General features: G+C 43.5%; 1 protein-coding gene across 1 annotated transcript in view; it reads left to right on the plus strand.

Moving 5' to 3' along the window:
* Positions 1-839: 839 nt before the first annotated feature.
* HSD17B4 (hydroxysteroid 17-beta dehydrogenase 4) overlaps positions 840-21,376 on the plus strand; it is a 223,499-nt gene continuing 202,962 nt past the window's right edge. Inside the window, exons 1-2 of the mRNA XM_063454119.1 lie at positions 840-980; positions 4,813-4,866. Coding sequence (XP_063310189.1) covers positions 920-980; positions 4,813-4,866 — 115 coding nt within the window. The 5' untranslated portion in view covers positions 840-919. The remainder of the gene's footprint in view (positions 981-4,812; positions 4,867-21,376) is intronic.

Here is a 21,376-nt window from a genome sequence, read left to right on the forward strand (position 1 = left end):
AATTTGGGAACATGCATCCTACTAGATGCATTCTGACCTGAATTTTATTAAAAACAGTGCTTTGTGAATCTTCCCAATCCAATACTTTGTACAGAATTCAGAGGCGAAAGAAACAATTTTAAACCGGACACCGAATGCATCTGGGCGATTGTTGCAGATTCACTAGGGCCGACTGAATTCCTTCCACAATTGGCTTTACATATTACAAGAATAGACAATATGGTTGGAATTCGGTCATTTTCACTTGATTTAGTCCATCCTGACAAAATCTGGTGTTTAGAAAATAACCGTGTATGTTGCTTCCTGTCTGGCTTTCATTAAGAATCTGACAGATGAATTGCATATCCCATGAATGGCTGCTGCACACTATTTATTTTCTATACACAGCACCAATAATGAAACCAATGGGAAAGTCCCACTTTGTTAGTTTGCAGGTCTGAGAAATCCCAGCCAGTCCCTGGTCTTTTAATATGTAATAAATAGCCTGGATTTGCAGGCATTTTCTCTTTTATCAATCATGAAAACATTCTCTTCATAATGCATCTAAAGTTGAGATGATCTCCAATAAGCAGTTTTCCTGTAATATTGACATAAGCATAGTTTTGGCCTAAGTGCGGCACCGTAGAGGCTTTTTTTTTTCTAAATTCTTCAATGGGCTGTTTCCACGGTAACGCTGGACCATTGCGGCAACCATGAGAGGGTTAACCTTGAACTTCCGCGTTCGGTAAAGCCACGCCCCTTACCAGTGACGTCCCGGCCGCCAGTGATACCTGACCAATCACAGCACGAATCATGTCCATGTCCCCACCCCCTTGCTTTGGTCAGAGTGAGGCTTGAGCCGCATTGTTTTCCCTGCCTATTGGCTGTAGTTAGTTGCCCTTTGAGATTTGCTGTCATTACTGCTGGTGGTGCAGTTGCGATGGCGCCTTCTACCTTGCGTTTCGATGGCCGGGTGGTACTGGTGACTGGGGCAGGGGGAGGTAAGAAGTGTGAGGGACTGGCAGAGGAGAATATTACTTTGCCATATGGCTGAGTGTAAGTTATGTCTGTGTGATACTGTAGACACTGACCAGGGGCTGTGTAATATATATATATATAATAAAAAGTAATTAAAAGTCTAAACCTTTCTGATTCCACATGGTGTGAGTATTGTATACATACTATATCCCTGCACACCTGTGGTGAATACAGCATTCATGTGTGCAAAAATGCACTCATTGATTGTGTTTTGGGTGAGATACATGGGCAGCAGTTAAAGGGACACTTAGACTCATTCCTATTTTTCTATGTACTAAACACTGAGTTGTGAGGACTTGAGCATTGACTTGTGAAAAGTCTGGCCAGAATTGTAAAGCTGGGATATCCGATGTCATTCAGTTGGTGATTTTTTATTTTTTTCCCCCCAAATAGGCTAGATTTTTAAACCCTTAAGGACACATGACATGTGTGACATGTCATGATTCCCTTTTATTCCAGAAGTTTGGTCCTTAAGGGGTTAAAGCTGGTTCTCAATTTACTCACAGTTATTTTATAAGAGACGTGAAATGTCAGGAATTCAGTGTGAAGTTCAAATTTCTAGGCAAAGTAGCTAAATTTGAATATTTCTTAGAGGCTACATTGTTTGCGATAGCAAGGGTCCACTTTTGGAAGGATGTCTATTACAGTTCCGTTAAAGGACCACTCTAGGCACCCAGAGCACTTCAGCTTAATTAAGTTGTCTGGGTGCCAGGTCCAGCTAGGGTCCACCAATTGTTTTTTATAAACATAGCAGTTTCAGCGAAACTGCTATGTTTATAAATTTGTTAATCCAGCCTCCAAATCCTCTAGTGGCTGTCTCACTGACAGCTGCTAGAGGCACTTGCTTGATTCTCACTGTGAAAATCACAGTGAGAGCACGCAAGCATCCATAGGAAAGCATTGATAATACTTTCCTATGAGACTGGCTGAATGCGTGCGCATTCAGTCGAATGGGAGGAGAGGAGGATCGGAGGAGAAGAGCTCCCCGCCCGGCGCTGGAGAAAGGTAACTTTAACCCCTTTCCTCTCCCCAGAGCCCGGCGGGAGGAGGACCCTGACTGTGGGGGCACCCTCAGGGCACTATAGTGCCAGGAAAACGAGTATGTTTTCCTGGCACTATAGTGGTCCTTTAAGGTGTATGATCTGTATATGTAGGCAAAGGTACGGTAGGGTCCCCTATCTGTTGGCGCTAGGTTCCAAGCTTCCCCCCAGTGGAAGTCTGAAACCGTGGATAGTAGCAGACACTATATACTGTACATTTTGTGTATACATACGACAAAGTTTAACTTATAAATTAAGCACAATAAGACACGAAGAACAGTAACTAAAATAAATTTAACAATTATAATAAGAAATGTTATGTGACGGTGGTCTCTCTCTGTAAAATATTTTGTCAACTGCTCTATTTTGAATACTTACGGGGGTTTTACTGTATAGCCAAATGTGAAAACTAGTGGTTCTTTAACAGAACAATCCGGACAGCTTAGCCATCTGAATGAAGTGGTTATACTCCCTGGAGTGCCCTGCTGCCATCCTGCCTCCTAGTGTTAAACCATTTCCAAACAGTTTAACACGTAATAAGTATTAAAGCTTCTCTGGTTATGATGTCTGGAGTGTTTCTCTCCCATACTGACCATTTTAAGGGCTGAGAATCTATGCTTTACAAATATTTCATACCAATAAGTTTCCTTATATAAACAATAGGCTATGAGCCTGTTTATGGCTATAGTCACAAAATAACTGTCTTCAATAGTACAAAACAACAGGCTAAGTGTGATAGACCCTAGCCTAAACATAAGTAATGCTTAAACAGTAAACTGAGACTAATGTAAAGGCTGGCTTGCATACCATGCATAATACCCTAAATTCCTATCATTAGCCCCCTGTCAGCCAACAAAGAGTGATAACAAATAATGTGCTCAAAGTAAAAGTGAGAAAAACGTCAATGGTAGACACTTGCATTTATGCTGCCCTTCAGAATACCTTGAGACTTAGTGAATCCAATTACATTATCACTCATACACAACTGTCAAATATGTGTAAATACATTTGAATCTAATGCTTTTCTTGCTTAAAATAAATAATGCATAAAAAGCTTGCAAAAAAATTAAGTTGTTATGGTGCCAGTATGTTCCTGGCGCTAGGTACCTGAGAGGTTAAACCGTTTGACATGGAGTTGAATTTAATCCATTCAGTCAGGATTTTAGCCGTTTGGACAGAGATGAATTCCATCAACAATATCTGGATTTTGCAGGCTCCGTGCAGCAGCAAATGGTTTTCCTCCTTTCGGTATGCGGCCATTCAGACTTCAGTAAATAATTCTTTTGGAGAAAGAAGTGAGATTAGAAGGGAGAGAAACTAGAAAGGCAGAAAAGATGGGTAAAGAAACTGAATAGACTTTATTTTTGTTCAAGGTGGTAAAAATCCTTGTTCTGACCCTGGATGGAGTTCTTGGGACTTTTTTTCAGACATGCAGGAGTACTTTAGCTGACAACACTGAGAATCACTACTATACTAAAAGTAGTTCGGTTAGAATAATTGAATAACCAGAATACATTTGCATGTAACAAATTAATATTTAAACGGCTTAATGTCAACTTGTAGACTGATGGTCCAGAAAGAGCAAAGTTTGATTTGGAAGTCATTTATTTATTCTCTTTCTGTTTTGCTGGGTTGTTTGAATATTGTATACTGAATCAATACAGTATGATGTTTTTAAAGAATATCTATTTTCAAAAAGGTTAGTTAAAATAGAATTTAAAGATCCAAAGTGTGTTCTTATAACTATGTATTTTTATTGGTCGAAAAATATGTTTTTGAACTAGGATGGTGCATGCTTGTTTGTTTTCTTTCCTGATCACGTTATGAGCATACACTTATTTGCAATAATTATGTCAGTTTTATTGCTTTTGTACACTTTATTTTTCTACATAGTAAAGCCTGAAACTAAATGGATACATTGTTACTCCAGAACATACTTAATTTAAAGAATAACTGCCATTTTGTCCAATTTAGTGTGATTTAACCCCTTAAGGACACATGACATGTGTGACATGTCATAATTCCCTTTTATTCCAGAAGTTTGGTCCTTAAGGGGTTAAAAGGACATTCAAAGCTCCATAACCACATCAGTGTGCTCTCTCATTGTGAGCAGTCAAATTGTTTAGTACCTGACTTTTACTTGGGGTCTGCTGGTGCTTCTTTCAGCCGAAGCTCTCAGCACTGAGCTAAGCCTTAGCCGCTACAAGCGGCTTCTATGCTGGCACTTCCTGCTCTCCTGAAGGTAAACCCCAGGTAGAAGTCAAACTGTTACTAAAACACTGTGACTACTTACTCTGAGAGGGTGCCAGGGCACTCACAACACCATAATCACTACAGGATGCTTTAGTGATTATGGTGCTTGGAGTGTTCCTTTAAAGGATCCAGACATTATGAGCCTCACTATTTTGTATTTGCACTTGTCAGTAATTTACAATACATCTACTTGAAATCCAGCACTTATTTAAAAGACAATATCACATACACCACTTGTATGAGACAAAATAATTTGCAGTGCCTACAATCGCCAGCCTTACCACATTACACCCATGTGTTGTACATGACATGAAGCAACCACATAATACCAATATGGCACATTTCTACACTTTGAATAAAAAACTAATGCCAAAATGAATAAACATTGTCATGGACATAATTTGCAAATAGAGTTTGTGCTTTAGAACTGTTACATATAACTCGCTCTATATAACTAACAAGACTCCTTTTTTATTATTATATTCTTTATTCCCTATTTTAGGTCTTGGAAAAGCCTATGCATTATCATTTGCTGAGAGGGGAGCTTTAGTGGTTGGTAAGTTATTAAGGCTTGAGTGTTGTTGGAATGCTGTCAGCTATGTGTGTTGGACCCTTTTCTACTATAAATTTCAGAGGCTGAGTTTAAAGTTTGTGATCATTGTGAACTTTGGTTTTTATAGTGATAAACAAGACTCTCTAGAATCAAAGTCTATCAGTAATCTATGCATGTGATCTTCTATTTAGTTTGCTCAGTACTTCGAAAAGCTTGGAGATTGGTTGTAGAACAGAGTGAAAGGGGTCTCGCAAAACTTCTATTGGTTTATGAAAAATATTTAGTACATCGTAATAATATATATTGTTTTTAGTGTAAGAAAAAGCTAAGATTTTAAAAGTAAAATAATAATGGTGAAACGTGTGCACATAGAAACTGCTGATTAAAGCTATTCTAGTTGGTTACTGGACTAGTATCGCATTCATGAATATCTTTTTCTATCATTCCATTGTACAGTGCTGTGATCCTGATACTTTTTAAGGGTGCTCTAAATATCATAACCTATACTGCTTTATGCTTATGCTTCAGTTCTGTCCACCAATTTGTTTTTTTGTTTGACTTGAAATAGCGTTCCAAAAAACGGTGCTATCTATCATAGCATCCAGAGAACTAAATCCAGTCCAGTTAACATGATGATAATGCAGATTTACACTTCAACATTTAAATGATCAATTTTATCCAACCAGGGTGACAGTGATAGGCTGAGTGTGCTGGGGTGGGTTAGTCTATCACTGCTGTCCATTAAAAGGGTCTGATCTAAATACCATAACCACTACTGCCCATTGTAATGGTTATAGTGCAAAAAACATTTGGTCATTGTCTCCACAGTTAAAGGGCCACTAAAGGCACCCAGGCTACTTCATCTCAATGTAGTCGAGATGTATTTAGAAGTAGCCCTGCCATGTTTAGTAGATAGAACAATGCTTACATTTTAGTGGCTGTCCCCCTGATATCCACTAGAAGCGCATCCGCTGTCAGAACCAAGTCAAACTCTGTTCTTATAGTTAACCTTCGATAGGAGGCTCATCTATGAAAGCATTGAATTTGACATTTAGAAATGTTGGCAAGACATTACAGGAGGCAGATCAATTTTGGCTCTGAGAAAAAAGGTGAGTAAAAATATTTTTTATTCCCTCCACCAGTTTTAATTTAGATTTTTCAGGAGGGCTGAATCCAAATAAAGAGGAGAACACTGTAGCATTAGGAATAGCATTGACCTTATTCCCAACGCCAATATTGTATCTTTAATATCAAACTATTTCAGTGGTTTCACAAAATCTGTGGTTTCCATACACCTTATGCCTGGTCTCACTGATGCGGGGTCTAATATGGAAATAAACTTCTCCAGAAACCCTTCCAAGTTTGGATTGGAATGATGTTAATCTGTCATTGTGCCCAAGGTTAGACGACTAATACAGCTGTTCACTTCCACATTACCCTAGGTCGAGTGATTCGGGAGAGTCCTGCTTTTTCACTCTCGGTTTGACACTAATCGGAGGGACAAAGCCTGAAAAATCTTTGCACTATGACTTATGTAGCTTAGAATATCCCTTTAATGGACAATAGCACGGCCATCTCATACAGGTTTAATTCTGCAAGGGTCTTTCAAGAGCTGTGAGATACATACTGGAACATCATATCTCACATTAGGAGACATTTTATTTTCTCAGACAGCTCTTTACACATGTACCACATATCCAAAAGAAATTGTCTTCAAGGCCTAACAGATCAAGTTTCTTATTTTACTCTGTTCTTGGGAAATGCGTAGTATTGGATTTAATATTTATACTTACTAATGCAATAGAATGCACCATGTTAGAAAGCTAAATATTCGTTCATGACAACTTTTTCTGCATCCAAAATGAGCTGCAATTTACCATTTATACAGCAGTACTAAAAATCATGTATTTGGATCTGGTAGGAAGGACAATTGTCCCTTTTTAATATACCAAAAGAAACCCTTGTTGGAATATGGGTATTTCCAGAATACAATGCCTCATAGAGAGCCTATTAACTGTGTGTAACAAAGTTCTGCTACACTATTCAAAAGTATTATTGACAAATGTTCATTAGACAAAAAAGCAACAAAGAAAATCAAAAAACAAAAAAGACGTTTTAAAACGTGTAGAGTAAATTTATGTTGTCAAGATGAAAGCAAATGTATTATTGGAAACATGAGTTTTGTGTTACCTGTATATGCTGCTACATGTGTAATGTTTAGGACACTCTATGTTTACTTTTCACTACTAAATATTCAGATTTATCAACTCACTGATTAAAGCGAATCAGTCACTTTTTGGGGGTCTTTGCATTTTTGGTGGGTTTTGCTTGCTTGAAGCTGTCCCTCACAGCACCCATCATCCTGTTTGTGTTGGTCCTTTTCAGCCCCTGGAGCTTCCCGTACACATGCCCTCCCCGAACCCCTTCAGGCTCAATTCAGTATCATCCATGCCATGTGTCTCTCCCTATTACTCCTTTACCCTGTGCGTATGCCCTTCTCACAATCAAGCCCCTAGCTGCATACCAGGAAGTCGCCTGCTTTCTGTGCCAGACAGGTACTCGCCTTCCCACCATCCATCCATACATGCTGCTCTGCGTGTGAGGTGAAAGCAGAGAAGGTGAGGTCATCTCCTTTCCCTTCCTCTCCTACTTCACACACCATGCAGAGCTGTAAAGTTGAGGAAGAGACATATTGCCAGGTTTCACATATCTGCTTCATGTTGGTGCATTTTCATTGGCTGACTGCGGTGATACAACTTCCTTTGGCACAGTGACAACCTGCACAGTTGTCACTGTGAAATTTTCTAAACTGCTGGGCCGCAGGTGGTGGTCATGTATTCACAAGCTGTTGTGCACCCCTATTATAATCTGTTTTTTAAACCTGGCTCTAAATTTAGATAAAGCGTACAGAGAAGAGGAAAAATAAAACAATGCTTCTATTTCTCATCATTTGCAATATATACTCTACCTGTAACTGGACTAAATTGGCTTGTAATGTTATCTCCCAAGTCTTTAAATTGTACCTGCCTTGGTACACATCCTAGGCTAAATTTAACAAAAAATATTAATGCTCATTTATACATTGTGCTAGCAGAACTACGAGCAAATGTATAGATTACAGCAGTGTACAGCCATTTTAACAAACGTGCAATGTACTTTTTAAAATTTTTGTTATACCTTTAATAAATGCCATATTAATGTATTGCATGTGCAATTTAGTTTATTTTTATTTTTTACCTATAGTGACCCCTAGTGGTCAAAATTATTATGAACAATCTTGAAATAGATTGAAGTAAACTAAAGCATTAGGAATACAAACCTGCGTTCCAACACTTTGGTGTCTCTCTCCCTAGTTATATAGGTCACACCCTCGATGTGTGCCATGAAAATAATAAAATAAAGCTTTTTTACTTACCTTTTTTCACTGCTTACCCCTCCTCTTCCTGCCATATCATGGAGGAAACATGGCCTCTTCTGTAATGGTCCAATCTAATGTGAGCACTGCACCTGCATTAACTATATGGTTTCCTATGGCGGCTACAACCTCAAATTACATCTCCTGTGGCTGTCAGTTCAACCACTGGAGATGTAATTGGAGTTGTGTTTAACCCTTTATGATAAACATTCCTGTTTCTGCTATAATGCAATCTTTTGTCTTGAATCGTTAAATTGATAGAACCACTGCAAAGAGGCAACTTAATTCATATGAAGTGGCCTCGGTGACTTTAATGGTCCTTAAAAATTTACAATGAAGCCATTATCTTCAGAGAGAAATAATGCTTTGACAAATGCAGGTTAACATCTTTATGTGCAGCTTAGCAATAATACACATACTACACGTTAGTTTTCCTCATCCTAATTTGCTAGTAATATGCTATAGATTTTCACTCTGTTGCCATTCCTTTTGAAACCTGAGGTTTCTGGAGAGACTCTCCTCTTCATATGCAGTTATCTGTAGAGGACCTTAAAGTGACACTAAAGTCACCAAAACAACTTTAGCTTAAGGAAGCAGTTTTAGTGTATAGATCACTGCTCAAATCTCTGCAATTTAGGAGTTAAATCCCTTTTGTTTCTGTCTATGCAGCATTAGTCACAGCTCCCCTGGCTGTGACTCACACCAGAGGCGGCTCTAGACTTTATGAGGCCTTAGGCAAAACTCAAACATGAGGCCCCACTAACAAAAAAGTGTCACATATACACATTGATGCACAGTTTACCTGTGTGTGTGCCTGAGAGTGTGTCTGACAGAGTATCCTTGTGTTTGAATGTATGTCTCTGTGAGCATGTTTGCTATGTGTATGGGATAGCTGCTTGAAGTGTGTTGTGTGTATGGGGGGGGGGGGTGATGGTGACAGGGAGGTGGTGATGTGAGAGGGGTGATGGTAATGTGAGAGTGAGGGGGGGGTAATGTGAGAAGGGGGGGTTGATGTGAGAAGGGGGGGATGCTGAGGGTGGGGGGGGGGATGCTGAGGGTGGTGGTGGTGGGGGTGGTGAGGCTGAGGGTGGTGGGGAGGTGAGGGTTGATGCTGAGGGTGGTGGGGAGATGCTGAGGGTGGTGGGGGTGGTGAGGCTGAGGGTGGTGGGGAGGTGAGGGTTGATGCTGAGGGTGGTGGGGGGTGAGGCTAAGGGTGGTGGGGGGTGAGGCTGAGGGTGGTGTGGGGGTCAGTGAGGCTGAGGGTGGTTGTGGGTGGTGAGGCTGAGGGTGGTGTGGGGGTGGTGAGGCTGAGGGTGGTGTGGGGGGTGGTGAGGCTGAGGGTGGTGTGGGGGGTAGTGAGGCTGAGGGTGGTGTGGGGGGTAGTGAGGCTGAGGGTGGTGTGGGGGGTAGTGAGGCTGAGGGTGGTGTGGGGGGTAGTGAGGCTGAGGGTGGTGTGGGGGGTAGTGAGGCTGAGGGTGGTGTGGGGGGTAGTGAGGCTGAGGGTGGTGTGGGGGGTAGTGAGGCTGAGGGTGGTGTGGGGGGTAGTGAGGCTGAGGGTGGTGTGGGGGGTAGTGAGGCTGAGGGTGGTGTGGGGGGTAGTGAGGCTGAGGGTGGTGTGGGGGGTAGTGAGGCTGAGGGTGGTGTGGGGGGTAGTGAGGCTGAGGGTGGTGTGGGGGGTAGTGAGGCTGAGGGTGGTGTGGGGGGTAGTGAGGCTGAGGGTGGTGTGGGGGGTAGTGAGGCTGAGGGTGGTGTGGGGGGTAGTGAGGCTGAGGGTGGTGTGGGGGGTAGTGAGGCTGAGGGTGGTGTGGGGGGTAGTGAGGCTGAGGGTGGTGTGGGGGGTAGTGAGGCTGAGGGTGGTGTGGGGGGTAGTGAGGCTGAGGGTGGTGTGGGGGGTGGTGAGGCTGAGGGTGGTGTGGGGGGTGGTGAGGCTGAGGGTGGTGTGGGGGGTGGTGAGGCTGAGGGTGGTGTGGGGGGTAGTGATGCTGAGGGTGGTGTGGGGGGTAGTGATGCTGAGGGTGGTGTGGGGGGTAGTGAGGGTGGTGTGGGGGGTAGTGAGGGTGGTGTGGGGGGTAGTGAGGCTGAGGGTGGTGTGGGGGGTAGTGAGGCTGAGGGTGGTGTGGGGGGTAGTGAGGCTGAGGGTGGTGTGGGGGGTAGTGAGGCTGAGGGTGGTGTGGGGGTAGTGAGGCTGTGGGTGGTGTGGGGGTAGTGAGGCTGTGGGTGGTGTGGGGGTAGTGAGGCTGTGGGTGGTGTGGGGGTAGTGAGGCTGTGGGTGGTGTGGGGGTAGTGAGGCTGAGGGTGGTGTGGGGGTAGTGAGGCTGTGGGTGGTGTGGGGGTAGTGAGGCTGAGGGTGGTGTGGGGTGGTGTGGGGGGTAGTAAGGCTGAGGGTGGTGATGCTGAGTGTGGTGTGGGGGGTAGTGAGGCTGATGGGGGGTAGTGAGGCTGATGGGGGGTAGTGAGGCTGATGGGGGGTAGTGAGGCTGATGGGGGGGTAGTGAGGCTGATGGGGGGTAGTGAGGGTGGTGGGGGTGAGGCTGAGAGTGGTGTGGTGGGGTGATGCTGAGAGTGGTGTGGTGGGGGTGATGCTGAGAGTGGTGTGGTGGGGGTGAGGCTGAGAGTGGTGTGGTGAGGGTGAGGCTGAGGGTGGTGTGGGGGGTAGTGAGGCTGAATGTGGTGTGGGGGGTAGTGAGGCTGAATGTGGTGTGGGGGGTAGTGAGGCTGAATGTGCTGTGGGGGGTAGTGAGGCTGAGGGTGGTGTGGGGGTGGTGTGGGGGATAGTGAGGCTGAGGGTGGTGTGGGGGTAGTGAGGCTGAGGGTGGTGTGGGGGTAGTGAGGCTGAGGGTGGTGTGGGGGGTAGTGAGGCTGAGGGTGGTGTGGGGGGTAGTGAGGCTGAGGGTGGTGTGGGGGGTAGTGAGGGTGGTGTGGTGGGTAGTGAGGCTGAGGGTGGTGTGGGGGGTAGTGAGGGTGGTGTGGTGGGTAGTGAGGCTGAGGGTGGTGTGGTGGGTGCTGAGGGTGGTGTGGTGGGTAGTGAGGCTGAGGGTGGTGTGGTGGGTGCTGAGGGTGGTGTGGTGGGTAGTGAGGCTGAGGGTGGTGTGGGGGTGGTGAGGCTGAGGGTGGTGTGGGGGTGGTGAGGCTGAGGGTGGTGTGGGGGTGGTGAGGCTGAGGGTGGTGTGGGGGTGGTGATGCTGAGGGTGGTGTGGGGGTGGTGATGCTGAGGGTGGTGTGAGGGTGGTGAGGCTGAGGGTGGTGTGAGGGTGGTGAGGCTGAGGGTGGTGTGGGGGTGGTGATGCTGAGGGTGGTGTGAGGGTGGTGTGGGGGTGGTGTGGGGGTGGTGAGGCTGAGGGTAGTGAGGCTGAGGGTGGTGTGGTGGGTAGTGAGGCTGAGGTGTGGTGGGTAGTGAGGCTGAGGTGTGGTGGGTAGTGAGGCTGAATGTGGTGTGGGGGGTGGTGAGGCTGAATGTGGTGTGGGGGGTGGTGAGGCTGAATGTGGTGTGGGGGGTGGTGATGCTGAGGGTGGTGTGGGGGTGGTGGTGTGGGGGTAGTGAGGCTGAGGGTGGTGTGGGGTGAGGCTGAGGGTGGTGTGGGGTGAGGCTGAGGGTGGTGTGGGGGTAGTGAGGCTGAGGCTGAGGTGTGGTGGGTAGTGAGGCTGAGGTGTGGTGGGTAGTGAGGCTGAATGTGGTGTGGGGGGTGGTGAGGCTGAATGTGGTGTGGGGGGTGGTGAGGCTGAATGTGGTGTGGGGGGTGGTGATGCTGAGGGTGGTGTGGGGGTAGTGAGGCTGAGGGTGGTGTGGGGTGAGGCTGAGGGTGGTGTGGGGGTAGTGAGGCTGAGGGTGGTGGGGGGGGTAGTGAGGCTGAGGGTGGTGGGGGGTAGTGAGGCTGAGGGTGGTGAGAGAAAGCCTACCTTTACTCCCTGGTGGTCCAGTGGGCTCCCTGGTGGTCCGGTGGCCATTGCTTCCGGTCTGCTTCTCTGCAGAGCTGCAGACCATGTAATCTCGCGAGATGTCAGAGCGTTGCCATGGTAACCCGCGGCAACGCTCTGATTGGCCGGTTTTCGCAAGACACATGGTCTGCAGCTCTGCTCACTGCGGAGCTACAGACCGGTGTCATCGGTGGCTGGCCGGGCAGCCAGGAGGGGCCTCGCACCCGGCGGCATACCGGGCAAGCCGCCGGCCCCCTCCTGGTGTCAGGTCCTCGGTCTAAACTAAAGTTGTTTTGGTGACTATAGTGTCCTTTTAAGTAGGTACACTATAGCTAGAAGGTACACAAAATGGTTTCTGCATTTTCTATTAGAGACGCTTGACTTCCCTGAATTAGCTAGGAGCACTCTGATTTTAGACAGGGTATTGTGTAAACTACTTATCTGTCTTATAATGCCCAGCATTGTTCTTTGTATCACTGAAACATAACCAAAAATAAAACTTTGACTAACATTGTTAGTCGACAAAATTAACACTGGTTAAACGGTTAGAACTTATGGAAATTGCCATCCCTAGACTTGGCGAGAGGACTGAAACCAAGAATTGAATAAATAAATGCAGGTAAGTGCAAATTCACTCCACAACAACTGAACTGGTTAAGGGGGGAAAAGAGCAACAGATTTCCCTTCAGTAATGACACGCGAGTGTTATCAGCTTTGCATGAGGTGCCAGGATGAAATATAGTTTAGTTAGAATGTGTTTTTTTTTATTATTTTTTTGTTTACAGAATAGCTGTACAATACAATATGTGTTAACTGGAAAGTGAATTCTAGATGGTGATTTTCTGTGATTTCATGTTACGTGCTCTAAAGTTGAGTGTCTAGTACTCCACTTGTGGGCACTATAATTCCAAACTCTTTTTTTTTTTTTTAGACCAGTGTTCATCTCTCTGAATATCCTTAATCACATATAGCAATATACTAAAGGATGATTCCCTTCATCCCTGCTTCAAATAGTGTGTTACATTTTTAAATGACCTGTTCAAAATTAGCTTATGGAATTTTTATAGGCATCAACAGCGCTCATAATTTTTCACATAACTGTGAACAGCAGGATTCTATATGATAGAGATTTTAATTAACCCTAGCTATCCAGCATTTGTATTTTTGACTACTCACTCAGCATGATTCTGTGTTCGAACTAGCTGTGCTCTTTCTTAGTGATTTATTGTCCACGGTATCATTTTGATACAACAGAAATGCTTTCAAGCAGATGAAGGTGCAGAGAGTTTATGAGAATCTTGCCGCTTAAAGAATTGCCTGAAGCTTCTAGTTTGGCATGCTATTATGCAAAAGCTTAGACTGACAATACAAGTATAACATTTTTTTAAGGGTCACCTCATGTACTATAATGGCTTCAACTTATTGTAATTGTATTTCTTCCTATTGAACCATGAGTTTAGGACTTTAAGCTGCAGGTTTTTATTTTATTTTTTTTGTTTTTTTTTAACATTCAAATCATAGCTGGCTACCTTGGCATCACTTGGCTGTCTGTATCCGTCCAGGGACCCTGAAAGTGTTGTTCTCAGGTGTTTGAGCCTGTCACATTATGTACTTATTTAGTACAAGAACATGGAAGTTTAATGATGAAATGTGATTGCTCATTGTAATGACAATTAAAGTTAAAAGAAGGAGGACTTTTCGTGCTAGGAATTCTTCCAGTTTTTCTCAGACCCTGATAGACAAAGGACTGCATTAATTGTTTCCTAGTATCATAAAATGTAGTGGTTATGGTGCCAAGTGTCCACTTAAATCTTTCAAAATATTTTGTTTTTCTGTTGCACTTTGCCTCTACCAGAATTCACACTGTCACATTTCAAAGAAATAGAAAATTAAATGAGTGAATTGAGCTCCCTCTCCTTTAGGGAGAAAATCAGTAGTGAAACATGGATGTTTAACGACCACACATCCAGTAATTTACAGTATCTCAAAAAGTGTTTGATGCTATATGCAGGGTGTGATTTAACCTGTCATGCAAAATTTGCCAAAACAGAAATAAAAATGATCATGATTATCATGTAAATTAATGATATATTTGCTTCTTTTTGAAATGTTAACACCTACCACAGTCACTCTATGTTCTCCTCCCTCTCCAGTGTGATTCCCGTTCATGGCCGTTTTTCTCCATAGCATCAGTCAATGCCTTCCCCCCGATAGTATAAGATTTGCTAGCTAAAGGTGTAGCATGAACTACAGGTATTTCCTTTGGTGAGAGGGCTAGTGTAAACTTTGAGCAGTTAATTAGGATTAAAGTGGGGCTCTTATGTTGTGTTACAGTTTGTGGATTTATAGTAGAAACTTTAAGATCTTCAGCAAAAGACACACAGGGTTAGTCACTAAAGTGAGAATTAAAAATGAGTATAAAGTTGAAGGTCATATTGGCTGAACCGTAAAAATTCTCTAAGTCACCAATGCTTCCAGTTCAGCTACTTTGTCCTTAAATTAATCTAATTTTAGGAGTAAAACACAGATTACATGGTTGCAATCTGTTTTATCAGGATATATATGTATAAATTGCCAAGCTGCATTCACTTTAGTAAAGTGTATGTATTATTCAATTCATTCAGCCTTATGGAGATCAAACTCCAATTTAATTCAGGCAAAAGGTTGTTCAGCATGTTTACGTAAAAAGGGAGATAGTTGTAAACCTTTCAATGCTTTAACTGCACTTCACATTCTGTGTTTTCCTACCTACGTCCTGTCTGTAACCAAGCGTAGCTTTTGGACCTTCTACCATTGATTATCTTGTTGTGACCTTTGGTTTACCTGACATTGACTAGTCTACTTTGAACTTGAACATATGTATGGATGCTGTGAGGGACATGGGGTCAATCCCTGCTGGAAATAGGGTGTTGAGCTCTAATGTTTTGCTTATTCTGCATCTCTTATTGGATCACTGACCTTTGGTTTGGTACAGATAGTTATCTGTGGGTCCGTCGTCTAGATACAGATTTTTGGATTATGGCACGAGAATTATGTTTAGTGAAGGTCTATAAATCAGCTGCTATTATATCCTGTAAACAGATTAAAAATTAGATATGTAAATGGAATCCATTCAAATCAATATTCTATTATTATCGAGTTAACGTCTTTAGAAGAATTCAGATCTCTATAAATAGTATCGGATATTCAAAGTAATAAGCAATCTAATTGTAATGCTGCTAACAGAAAGCCCCTGTTTGATTAGCACCAGCTACTTGACAGTCTATTTCTAAGAGTGATAATGTTAAATATATAGTCCTAGTTTATTGAAACCCAAGCTTTGCTAATTAAAGGAACACTATAGGGTCAGGAAGACAAACATGTATTCCTGACCCTATAGTGCAAAACACACCATTTAGGTGGCTTGCCCCCTTAAAAGTTAATAAAACTCACCTTATTTCCAGCGCCCATCTGGTCCGCTGGCGCTGGTCCTGCCCCCTTTGTGACTTCAACAGAATTGCATATTTTTAGCAAATCCAATGTTTTCCCATTGGGAAAACATTGGATTGGCTAAAATCGACAAGGGGGCGGGGGACAAATGCCATTTTGGCCAATCAGCACCTCCTCAGAGATGCATTGAATCAATGCATCTCTAAGAGGAAAATTCAGTGTCCCCATGCAGAGCACCTCCAGTGGCCATCTGAGGAGTGGCCACTTGAAAGGCAGTGTTTGCATTAAAATGCTTGCATATAATGATTATACTCGTCAGAACAACTACATTAAACTGTAGTTGTTCTGGTGACTATAGTGTTCCATTTAAAGAGTTGTTCCATCCAAAAATAGTGTTTTAATAAAACACTGTTTTGGTTTTAGGAAGCTTTCCTGTCTACCCACACCCCCTCCGTCCCCTAACAAAGAAGTAAAAATAAATCAAAATACCTTACCTACAAGCCCACTGCCAATCCCAAGGCCAAGGTCTTACTCCTCCTTGCCGAAATAGGGCTAATGTCCAGGAGGACAGGCTGAGGGCAGATTTGGGCAGCATAGAAGGGGCTGTGCCGCCATTGGTTGTTTGTCACCAACATGCTGTCTGTGCTGACAACAGACTCCCAACATGCATAGAAAAAAGACGTGAAATTACAGCTCTGGAAGCAAAGTGCTTTAAAGGACCACTATAGGCACCCAGACCACTTCAGCTCAATGAAGTGGTCTGGGTGCCAGGTCCATCTAGGATTAACCCTTTCTGCTGTAAACGTAGCAGTTTCAGAGAAACTGCTATGTTTACCTTTGGGTTAATCCAGCCTCTAGTGGCTGTCTCATTGACAGCCGCTAGAGATGCTTCCGCGCTTCTCACTGTGATTTTCACAGTGAGAAGACGCCAGCGTCCATAGGAAAGCATTGAGAATGCTTTCCTATAGACTGGCTGAATGTGTGCGCGGCTCGTGCCGCGCATGCGCATTCAGCCGGTGACTGGGAAAGGAGGCGGAGAGTCCCTAGCGCAGAGGGAGCCCGGCGGTGGAGAAAAGGTATGTGTTTAACCCCTTCCTCACCCTAGAGCCTGGCAGGAGGGGAACCCTAAGGGTGGGGGGGTCCTAGAGACCCTATAGAGCCAGTAAAACGAGCATTTTTAACTTTAATGCATTTTATTCGATTTTGGCCTTATTAATATTATATATATTTTTTTGATGCTCAAATCTTTATAGTTTTTTCGCAAAATAAATAAATGTTTTGTAGAATTCTGCATCATAAGCCTGCCTTTTTAGCCACACCCCCAAATGCCAGAAACACTTCCTTAACAATGGTATGCACACAGTCTCAGCTCCAACCCACTGAGTGAGCAGCTTTTAATTCACAATCTGGCTGCAGACAGTCAGAAAAACTTCAGACTGCTAGTGATGTCCCTGGTGTCCTATCCTAATGCAGATGGCTTGGTTGATCAGATCATTCAGTACTCATGGCTGAGCGATGTGCATACTATTTAATAAGTATGTATTTTTCTGAAGTGAGGGGGTGTGGTTAAAATAGGAACCTTATGGTGAAGCATTCTGCAAAACATTTATTCATTTTAAATAACAGCTCTACAGGGAGTGCAGAATTATTAGGCAAGTTGTATTTTTGAGGATTAATTTTATTATTGAACAACAACCATGTTCTCAATGAACCCAAAAAACTCATTAATATCAAAGCTGAATATTTTTGGAAGTAGTTTTTAGTTTGTTTTTAGTTATAGCTATTTTAGGGGGATATCTGTGTGTGCAGGTGACTATTACTGTGCATAATTATTAGGCAACTTAACAAAAAACAAATATATACCCATTTCAATTATTTAGTTTTACCAGTGAAACCAATATAACATCTCAACATTCACAAATATACATTTCTGACATTCAAAAACATAACAAAAACAAATCAGTGACCAATATAGCCACCTTTCTTTGCAAGGACACTCAAAAGCCTGCCATCCATGGATTCTGTCAGTGTTTTGATCTGTTCACCATCAACATTGCGTGCAGCAGCAACCACAGCCTCCCAGACACTGTTCAGAGAGGTGTACTGTTTTCCCTCCTTGTAAATCTCACATTTGATGATGGACCACAGGTTCTCAATGGGGTTCAGATCAGGTGAACAAGGAGGCCATGTCATTAGATTTTCTTCTTTTATACCCTTTCTTGCCAGCCACGCTGTGGAGTACTTGGACGCGTGTGATGGAGCATTGTCCTGCATGAAAATCATGTTTTTCTTGAAGGATGCAGACTTCTTCCTGTACCACTGCTTGAAGAAGGTGTCTTCCAGAAACTGGGAGTTGAGCTTGACTCCATCCTCAACCCGAAAAGGCCCCACAAGCTCATCTTTGATGATACCAGCCCAAACCAGTACTCCACCTCCACCTTGCTGGCGTCTGAGTCAGACTGGAGCTCTCTGCCCTTTACCAATCCATCCATCTGGCCCATCAAGACTCACTCTCATTTCATCAGTCCATAAAACCTTAGAAAAATCAGTCTTGAGATATTTCTTGGCCCAGTCTTGACGTTTCAGCTTGTGTGTCTTGTTCAGTGGTGGTCGTCTTTCAGCCTCTTACCTTGACCATGTCTCTGAGTATTGCACACCTTGTGCTTTCGGGCACTCTAGTGATGTTGCAGCTCTGAAATATGGCCAGACTGGTGGCAAGTGGCATCTTGGCAGCTGCACGCTTGACTTTTCTCAGTTCATGGGCAGTTATTTTGCGCCTTGGTTTCTCCACGCGCTTCTTGCGACCCTGTTGACTATTTTGAATGAAACGCTTGATTGTTCGATGATCACGCTTCAGAAGCTTTGCAATTTTAAGAGTGCTGCATCCCTCTGCAAGATATCTCACTATTTTTAACTTTTCTGAGCCTGTCAAGTCCTTCTTTTGACCCATTTTGCCAAAGGAAAGGAGGTTGCCTAATAATTATGCACACCTGATATAGGGTGTTGATGTCATTAGACCACACCCCTTCTCATTACAGAGATGCACATCACCTAATATGCTTAATTGGTAGTAGGCTTTCGAGCCTATACAGCTTGGAGTAAGACCACATGCATAAAGAGGATGATGTGGTCAAAATACTCATTTGCCTAATAATTCTGCACGCAGTGTATATATATATATATTTGAGCATGCATAGAAATACAGCATATTTAAGGGACAGTTTAGGCACCATAACAACTAAATCTAAATTAAGTTCTTATGGTGCTCAGAGGCTCTCCTACCTCAATGGGTTAAACCATTTTTGAATGGTTTAACATTAAAGTTTCCTCCAGTGCCGATCTTGACTCTTTCCTCACCACCCCCCCATCCCCCACACTTTCAATTTTAAGAAGTGCTGCTGGGCAGGGGCACTGCGGAGTGGTCAGCCAATGCTCTCAGCCAATCAATGACTCCCCATTCCTATAAACCGACTTGAAAATTGTATGTTTCTTTCCAAGCCAGTTTTAAGAATGTTGATAGGAGGTCATGAAATGTTCATTAACGGTTTTACCCCAACGTCTTCTCTCCAGCACTGTGTAGCTCTGTCCCCTCCAACACTGCTTATTGAAAATCTTGAAAATGGAAGCTTAGGACTTTATTTTTGTAAAATTTTGTTACAGAATTCTGCATCTGCATCTTATAGAAAGAAATGTAACTTCCTGAAAAGTAACCATTCCTTGTTCCTTAATCTCAGTAAACACAGTTGCAGCAAAGGTAAGTTTGAAATAAAAAAAATAAAAAATTATCTCTGCTGCAGACTGTATGTGAACAGAAAATGTAAAACCGGAGTCAAAAGCAACTACATCTGTCTTGAGGGGTTGGGTGTCCCACTGATTTTTTTATTTATTTTTTATTTTTTTGGGGGGTGTGGGAAGATGACGACTTCAGTTTTGGAAAGATTAAAGTCTAGAAAACAGGAAGACATACTGTTAGTGATGGAAGATAGGCAGCTTGTGACCTGTTCCTGGAAGGCAGGAGAAAGGTCAAGGGAAGGGAGGTAATAACCTTTAGATTTAGCAGAGATCAAGTCATTAGTCTCTTTGGCAAGGGCAGTTTCAGTAGAATGGAGAGAGCGGAAGCCCAACTGAAGAGTCTCAAGGAGAGAGTAAGTATTGGGAAAGTGGGTGAGATGAGAAAAGAAAAGTCGCTCAAGAAGCTTAGAAGTGAACTAGAGTAGTGATATGGGATAATAGTTAGAAGTAGTAGTAAGGATAGAGATAACAACATTTTTGTGGGATTTGATTAACAAATGCATGTTTGGGGAAGATGCCAGTAGACAGACATGTTGAAAATATGCATTAGGGTTGGGACCAGGCTAGGGGATAAAGAATGGATAAGGTAAGAGGGGATGGGATCAGGGACGGACTGACAGTGGTCTGGGCCCCCGGGAAAAATTAGAACCTGGGCCCCTTGCAGACCAATATATATGATGTTATAGATGTACTGTATATTTGATTTATATGTGTATGTAAAGTGAATGTATGTTTCTATGTGTATATTCACTGTGAGTCCTGGTGTAAATAAATAATATATTATATATATTATATTATATGTGTGTGTTTAGTGTTGTGATGTGTGAATTTAGAGTATATTTAAATACATGTTTTTTTTGTGGTTTTTTTTAATAGGGTAGTATTTATGTGTGTTTGTGTACATAGTTACATAGTTACATAGCTGAAAAGAGACTTGCGTCCATCAAGTTCAGCCTTCCTCACATATGCTTTTGCTGTTGATCCAAAAGAAGGCAAAAAACCCAGTCTGAAGCGCTTCCAATTTTGCAACAATCTAGGAAAAAATTCCTTCTTGACCCCAAAATAGCAGTCAGATGTCTCCTTGGATCAAGCAGCTATTAGCCCACTAATTAGAAATTGTATCCCTGTATGTTATGTTTTTCCCTTCGTATAGTGGCAGTACTCACAAGTGGGATGTTCCTTCCAATCTGGGACAAGAAGCTCCCCCTTCTTACGATTTTTATGGCTGTGCTCCGCCTGCTGCCTCCATAAAGCCCGTAAGTCCTGTCAACACACCAGTTCTTCTTGTCCCGGCAAACGGGACGGACAGGTTCCCCCGGTCTGGTGTAGATGGTGCGATCAGCACAGGTTGCTGTTCGGGGAGGTGTGTGCCCGATAGCTCCCCGGGCGGGAGCTGAGTGGCAGAGTGCTTCCGGTCTAGCGTTACGGAACGCGACCAGGTAGGACAATTTATGTGGTTCCTCGAGGAGTTCCCGGGCGGTCCTCCTCGTTCGGCTTTACGCATGCGCACAGCAGTGGAACGCACGCCTGGGAGGCGTTGCGTTCCACCAAACACGGTATCGCGCTACTGCGCATGCGCAATACTGTGTTTTGGCGCGAAATTCAAAAAAATTGTATAAAAGCTGTGCAGAACCTTTCTGACCCCAAGGGTGGGTGTACAGTTCGGGTTCTCCGTGTCACCAGCCCAGCTCCTCGAGTTTTTACAAAAATTCTGGCACCCGTAGCAGCAGTTTTACGTCTGAAAGGTATCGCGATTGTTCCATACCTGGACGATTGGTTCCTGAAAGCTCAGTCTGGACAACAGCTAGAACTTCATCTCAAGATTGCAAGGAAGGTTTTAAAAGATCACGGTTGGATCCTGAATCTGGAAAAATCCGAATTGACTCCGTCTCGGAGTCTAGTTTTCTTGGGGCTTCGGATAGATTCGCAGTCCCTCTCTCTTTTTCTACCAAAAAAGAAACA

This window comes from Pelobates fuscus, chromosome 5 (genome assembly GCF_036172605.1).
Source record: "Pelobates fuscus isolate aPelFus1 chromosome 5, aPelFus1.pri, whole genome shotgun sequence".
Lineage (NCBI taxonomy): Eukaryota > Metazoa > Chordata > Amphibia > Anura > Pelobatidae > Pelobates > Pelobates fuscus.